The 7418-nt window shown below is 43.7% G+C and overlaps 1 protein-coding gene across 1 annotated transcript; it reads right to left on the reverse strand.

The window, feature by feature from the left end:
* Positions 1-35: 35 nt before the first annotated feature.
* ajuba (ajuba LIM protein) lies at positions 36-7180 on the reverse strand. Its single transcript, XM_057340414.1, has 8 exons — positions 3879-7180; positions 2385-2486; positions 2192-2259; positions 1414-1476; positions 1207-1337; positions 995-1046; positions 847-915; positions 36-696 (listed from the first exon to the last, which is right to left on the reverse strand). The coding sequence occupies exons 1-8, from the start codon at positions 5347-5349 to the stop codon at positions 592-594; spliced, it is 2061 nt and encodes a 686-aa protein (XP_057196397.1). The 5' UTR covers positions 5350-7180; the 3' UTR covers positions 36-591.
* Positions 7181-7418: the final 238 nt, after the last annotated feature.

Below are 7418 nucleotides of genomic sequence, written 5' to 3' on the forward strand. Positions count from 1 at the left end.
ATTTAAAACGTGCATATTACAAAAGAAAGTAACAATCACAGAGGAAAAGATACTTTATTAAAACAGATACAGGAATATTTTGGAATCATTTTATTAAAAAAAAAAAAAAACTCTTAATAGTAAACATGTTTAAGTGCAAAATCTTTGCTAGTGATATTAAATATAAAAAAATGTTAAGCAAAAGTCCCTTGTTTTTCCCTACAGCAAACTGTAGACATAGGAGTAAAACAGTACTGTTCTGTAATATTTAACTCCCCTAATAATATAAGTAAGCAGGCAATAATCTTTACTTTGGAAAACTTGTACAGAAATAATTCGTTCAGCAGGATTCATTTGGTGCGTTTCCCAACCACTAGATGGTGATAAAGTCTTAGTGGTGGAATTTGCACTTGAAATGTATTATGACCTCAAGTCTCAAACCTCAGTAAAATGTAAAAAAAATCTGCCCCACTGTCTTAAAATGGAACTGATGTAGAAGAGATAGACATTAGAAGAAAAAAAACATACAGCGGTCGCAAGTGTGCATGTGACAGTAGAAAGTAGTTTACGTTGGTCAGGCACATTAGTTCAGTGTGTATTGTGAGAGGAAGGTTATGTGTGGCACACCCTGGTCATGTGACAAGAGTGGCAGAGGAGGTGGGACTCCAGAGGGAAGCACTGAGATCCAGGCTCATCGGAGAGCTGCTTCCCACACTCCTAAAGAAAGAGGAAGGGAGGATTACAAGCACGTTTGATACCGCATTCTTTTCCCCAAACGAAACATGCAGATATGGCCTTATCTGAAATTAAACAAAACACTCCAGAAGTACCCACAATGATACCCATCAGTTTATCCATAACACCTACCTCACAGTGATAACACTCAAAGTGATAATCTTTATTCATAGACACCACCCTAAGGATCTCCTCACTGCCCTGAAAAACAAACCACAAGACCAAAATAAACATCACTTTTGACAATTGTCTTGAATTCACCAAACGCACTGAAAATTACCTCAGCAGGTAAGATGGGCTGTAAACAGGCGGCACACTTCGGAGCAAATGTCCTGAGGATCAGAAATAAAGACACCTTGTCATGTATTAATAAACAAAAAAAATCAACACGTTGAAATGTTGGCTTTGTGTAGGTTGTGTACTAAACACGCATCTATTTCCAGACACAATACAATCACATAAGTTTTGTTCTCTTAGCTCAAACTAACAAACCTGTTATAGTCCGAAACGCAGTAGACATTGTTGAGGTAGTCCACTGTGAATGGCACTCCATCCAAAGCCTTTGAGCAGACCGTACAGCGGAAACATCCTGGGTGATACGAGTTCCCTAAAGCCTGTAGAATCTGAGTTACACAGGAAACAGCGAGATGTCAACATTCTGACTCCTCAACCTGAAACGGAGTTCACAGAGACTCGTACCTGCTCCAATATGAGGTGACCACAAAGACTGCACTTCTCAGCTGCCTCCTGAAAGCCTGAAAACTGAAATGGAGACATTTAGAAAAATATGAAGATGTCTTGGTCATTTAAGTCGTTTGACAATTCTGACAATTAAACTTTTCTAGAGTCTAAAACATTAACATTTTTGTGAAATATTTTGAGTCAAAAGTGTAATTGTGCTTCCTTTAAAATAATAAAACTTTGATTCATATTTTGCTATCAAATTCAAGTCGGGCTTTAGTGTCCCAATAAACTGTATCGTGTCCTATGGTGTGACAGCGAAAATCTAGAAAACAAACGGTTAATATATTATTTTATATTAATATTTGTATTTCTAATACAAAATAGCGTAAGAGAAATTTATCTTCATTGTTAACTGTTTTCTGCATTTTTGCCATGTCACACCATAGGACACGTGTGAACTTTATGTTTTATTATTTAATATTTATTAATAACAAATATTTATACATTTTTAAGTCTGGTTTATGTCTATACATTGTTATACATTTTTAATATGTTATTAATTATACATTTTCTGGCTCCAAACACTTTTTGGGGCTATTATTATAAACAGAAGACATCTTATGGATGGTTTGCTTCCAGAAGAAAATGTAACAATAGCGAACAAGGAAAATTCAAGTTTATTTATATAGAAATCTGCCGTGACTTATCAAAACCTCAATGAAGTCTGGTGTGGTTACACATGGTATTCTTGAATAAAAAAGAACACAAACCAAAATCAAAAAGTCATAGTTACCATGTAATCCTCCTTACAGTAAACTGAGCCACTGACATTATAAAAGTCCTTGTTTCTCAGAGTTCGGCCTAAAAGTTAAAAAAGCAGACATAATCACAAATTTAGACCAGCGTGACCCTCAAATAGAGCATGTACTATTTAGATAAATATTCATCTTGCATTGTTTATTGATCACTGAAGACTAATAACTCACCACAGGAAACACATATGAAGCAGCGGGTGTGATACAGGCTGTCCAGAGCCTGGCAGGCATTGTCCGCACCGTAAACACCTTTACCGCATTTCACACACGTACCTGAAAAGCAATCGCACAACCACAAACACGGTTTGAATGCAATTGCAACAAACAATTTCAAGTCGTTCTTCTCACACACACCTCAGATAAGTATCTAGGACACTGAGGTCATTATCTAATCATACCAATTAACGCAGATCTGTCTGGACTCAAATGCATGTCGATGCAGTACGACTTGCGCATTCCTCTCTGGGAATAACAGCCAGTGGGTTCGTTTCTCGAGCAACAATAAACATACGAATAAATCTGAGCCCAATAACTCCTTCATGCTTTCCTGTAGCTCAGCGGTTAGAGCATGGCGCTAGCAAAGCCAGAGTCGTCGGTTTGATCCCAGGGATTGCACATACTCAGAATTAAAAGAAAATGTATAGTATAATGCAACGCAAGTCGCTTTGGATAAAAGCGTCTGCCAAATGCATAAATGTAATCTAAAAAAGGGAGCTAACGGCCTGGAAATTAAGAATTTAGCAAAGTGTCAGAATGAGGTAACGTCTTCAACTTTACACAGGTGTTTTTCAGACAACGGGGAGTTTTCCCCGTCGCAACAAAAAAGAGCTGCGCACACAGAAGGCACAAACACACGCCCAAGCCTCGAGTCTGAATTGAGTGTGTGAGAGAGCCTTCCCTCAGGACTCAAATACCTGAGCTAAACAAGCACACGCCAGCACACGCTAGTGCACGCTAACACACCCTCAAACTGCGCCTGGTCGAAAGCCAAGAGCGCTTACACACACACACACACACACACACACACACACGCACACACGCACACACACACACACACACACACACACACACACACACACACACACACACACACACACACACACACACACACACACACACACACACACACAGATAGAGGGAGAGAGAGAAGTCACCGCTTAACCGAACCTCTGTCCTACTGTATTACTCACAGCTCTTTGGTATGACCAATAACACACAGCCTGTAATTTGGGGTCATTCATAATGACTATGCTTGCTTTAGATGGATATTTTTGACGGTGCCGTCTGTTAAGAACTCCATGTAGTGCTGGGTGGAGGGGGATATCTATGTATATATCTGTTTGCCCAGTAACATGCAAGTTAGTTATTATGGTTAGTTAGTGAAATGGGCTGAAAGAAAAGCCTAGCATATGGTTTTAAAGTCTTTGAACTTCCTCTGACTGGATGTGCTTTCTGTATTGATGATGGCAGGATCTCTCAACTGCTTTTTTGTCTCAGGGAGGAAGCTCTTGCAAGTTTTAGCAGGTCTGAAGCAGTTCTCATCTCACCACATCACACACACACACACGCACGCACGCACGCACGCGCACACACACAGCTATTGCCAGAGATGTACCATTAGTCATAACTAGAAATAGCGAAATTGGAGGAGTTAAGTGATCTCACCAAAGTATTCCTGCCTGTCCAGAGATACTGATGACTCCCTCCCAGCCATCTGTTCCTCCAGGGACTTCCCTGGCACTCCAGCAGGGATTGGGGTAGGTGCGGGGTTGGACAGGTTGGTGGTCGAGATGGGCTGTTCTTTTAGAGTCAGACCTCCAAGTAGCACCTCACCCTCCAGGACAGCATCCCTCAATAGCAGACGGGTGAGCTCCTGCTGATAGCGGGTTCCAGGCTGGTCAGAGTGTCGTGCTCTCTCGCTGACGCCATCACCCCGCTGGTCATTGACCCCCCATTCCGGTTCTGCGCGGTGGTGGGTCACGGTATGCACAGTGAGCCCAGGAGGATAGGAGTGACGACTGTCATGTGCACCTCCCGACACCCCTTCGAGATAGTCCCTCCACACCTCCATTGGTGGTGCTCCTGTTTTCATAGATGCGGATACCGGGTACACCTGACTTGAAGCGGGGCCACAGAGTTGGGTAGAGGAGTGCTGCTGAGCAGGCCCAGGTGTATGGCGGCTATCGTAGCCCAGGCTGATGCCGCTCGTCCGGTTACTGCTGCAGCGACTTCCCATTGGGCTCCCACCGCCTCCACCTCCTCCGCTCGCCGTACTGCTGGCGAAACTCGAGCGAGGGCTCACCAACACGGACTCCTGTAAGCTGAACGAGGAGCAGGGACTCAGTGCTGGTGCAGGGGGGAAAAAGAATCCCCCTACTCCGCTATCATAGGTCCTCTGCGATGGGTGAGAGAGGGAAGCAGGTCGGCCGTTGTCCCAGGGTTCACCACCAGAGCTCAGACGCTTGTAGAACAGAGCTTCCTGAAGAGACAAGCGCTTATGACGCTCTAGCTCGTGGAGGAAGCTGGGCTCTGTGGCAGCCGAACGGGCCGCTGTGCTGGGCGTACGACACGGGCCGCTGTGCTGTGGTGGTACGGACGACAGTGGAGGAGGCTGGGCGAGAAGCTGTTGACGACGAACAAGCTGCTGGAGCTCTAGAGAGTAACGCCTCTGGTTCAAGGCCGCGTGAGAATTTGGGCTGTACGCCCGATGTGGGTCACCATCACTTCTGGTTGACTCACCTCGGCCCTCCACGGTTTCGGGTAGGTAGCATGATGCTCGTTGTGGGGGCGACCGGCGCCGCAGAGGAGCAAGAGTAGAAGGGTGATGTTCGAGCCCAGGCCCACATTGCTCAGGTACTGTGGTAGTATTTGAGGGCGTGATTCTCTGAGAAGTGCCCACCTTGCCAGGTCTTCCACCCGACTGTCCACAAACCTCCCCAGACGTGAGGGAGAAATGAGGCGTGCTCACAGAGGAGTTGGTTAGCGGGTTGATCTGTGTCACAGTTCCATTACTGGCATTCTTGGCATTACTGTTGTTATTTGCATTAGCCAACTCATTTTTCTTTTTGCTGAATTTGACACTTCCAGAGTCACTCAGTTTTAGCTTTTGCTTCAGTTTGCTGCCAAGTCGATCCATTCTGTTTTAATTTAAGCTCAACTACAACATAAAATACGAAGTCCTAATAAATGCCACCAGAAAATGACTAGTTTAAATAGCGTACTGCATAAATATAGTGAAATACAGTGTGGACACAAATATATTTCAAGTGTTTTGACAGCAGGTGAGATACGAGACCAAACGATATGTGAATTTTACATCCAAACAAAACAAATACAGCACACTACACAAAAACTGCCTGTTAAAAATGAATACGTTGTGCTTAACTACAAAAATAAATACTTTGATAAATAAAAACACTATGACATCTTCTGCAGGCTACATGTTCTAGTCAGACATGGAAAAAAGTTGTCTCCAAACTGTTTGCATGTGAAGAATTCTCTGGACATGCGCGTGAACAGGAGCGTGTTCATCCATTTGTTTGCGATTTCTTTCGCAGCTACTTGTGTGGCCTTGTACTAAGCAGCGAATAAATGGAAATGTGGAAACTACAGCCAGGTTAAAAAGAGTCTTTAATTCTCGTCCCGTAATACTTCAAACACACACGCCAGCCTCTCGCAGAGTAGAAAAGGCCATTCAAACAATAGGCATGCCAGTCTCATCCATAACACTGATCCACCGCCACTGTTCGTAATCACTCGCGAGTCTTACAATCACCACTTGGTTCTTTGTTTCAGTGGATTTATCCAAAAGGCGTCACTGGTTGTTCAATGAGATAAACAGAGTTTGAATACTGAATAATGTCCAGTGTGCTCCACGTTTCCGCTGATTGTGTTTAAGTGTTGTAATGAAACACACAGGTTATAGGATATTCCACGGTGCCTCTCTGCCTCGACTAGCGGCTTTCAAAAAAATCAAGTTGAAAACGTTTTTCTTTGCTGATAATTGTTTTTGAGCCGTTTGTTTCGGGTAACTTAAACGAGTATATTCCTCATAAAAAGAGTTCGTGGCAGATCAAAGCGAAACGTTTTACAACAAAAAAATCCACTTTGCCCAGTCCAGTTTCAAAGAAAATGACCATTATTCCCCAAAAGTGGTGTAAGTCGCGTAACAAAAACCAAACGCAACAAGTCGCGTGACTCACCCAAACATATTCGCATAGACCACAACACGCACTGCGCGCTCTACGAAGGAAAACTGCAACAAAATCTTTAAGGTAACGTACGGCTTCTTTCTTCCCCCCCAAAAATTCCAACCTCCCCCTTTCTTCTTCCTCTGTGGCTTTTTCCCGACCGGAACACCTTTCCCCCGGGCACCGCGCATGAATAGCATCCCACTATTTCGTCACACAGCCCAACTTCTTAAACAAACTGTGCCCATTGGTTGAGCCGAGCAGACTTATACAAACAACTTTAACATGACTGCACAAACGCTATGACTTTATCATGCCATAAAAGCAGTTTGATGGTATGCTATGGAAGCAAACAAGAGTGATCTGAATCAATAAATATTTCAAATATTAAACAGTGCAAGAGCAAAGTACACTGAATACAAATTGTTCTCTTTTGTTTATGACATCGCAAACAATTTCAATGCATGGTGCGTGGCGCAAAAAAATGAGTTGGGGTAAAATTTTCTAGTCAAAATAATGTATAAATAAATTGAGGTCTATATCCCTGAAAAAAGGTTTATAGCCTTGCGTGTTTTCTATGCCATTTTCAACCCTAAGGCCTAATTGGTCGTGCCTTTAGTCTGTGGAATGTGCGGATGGATATCACTGAGTTCCCTGGGACAGCGTGAGTCGGCTAAATGTGTGCTTTCGCGAGCGCAACAATGTAACTGTTTTTCTTTTCTTCCCTCTCGGAAAATGCCTCTCATTGCTCCATAGTTACCAAAGTAGCATAAATTCCGGTGACAACTGACCTGCTGTCGTATGGTTACTGTATTCAGCCCCACAGCGATCCTAAAAAGACCCAGCGCTGTTCTTTTGTTTAAAACCTCGTTTTTTCCCTACCCCGGAGCTCCCTCCTCCCTTTCTTGTCTTGTCTGCAGCTTTCCTGCGGTTTTGTGACTGCGCGCATGCACGCACGGACGCGCGCATCTGGCGAGTGGGGACTTGTCTGGGAGCGCACGCGGGAATGTTTCTG

Source organism: Triplophysa rosa, linkage group LG1 (assembly GCF_024868665.1).
Source record: "Triplophysa rosa linkage group LG1, Trosa_1v2, whole genome shotgun sequence".
Classification (NCBI taxonomy): domain Eukaryota; kingdom Metazoa; phylum Chordata; class Actinopteri; order Cypriniformes; family Nemacheilidae; genus Triplophysa; species Triplophysa rosa.

Excerpts from the sequence above, each read along its gene's own strand:
- ajuba (XM_057340414.1), bottom strand. The coding sequence starts at position 5,349 with ATGGATCGACTTGGCAGCAAACTGAAGCAAAAGCTAAAACTGAGTGAC. Across the intron at positions 2,260-2,384 it reads CTTCATATGTGTTTCCTGTG|GCCGAACTCTGAGAAACAAG; the intron begins GTGAGTTATTAG and ends TTTAACTTTTAG. Across the intron at positions 1,047-1,206 it reads TGCGTTTCGGACTATAACAG|GACATTTGCTCCGAAGTGTG; the intron begins GTTTGTTAGTTT and ends TCTGATCCTCAG.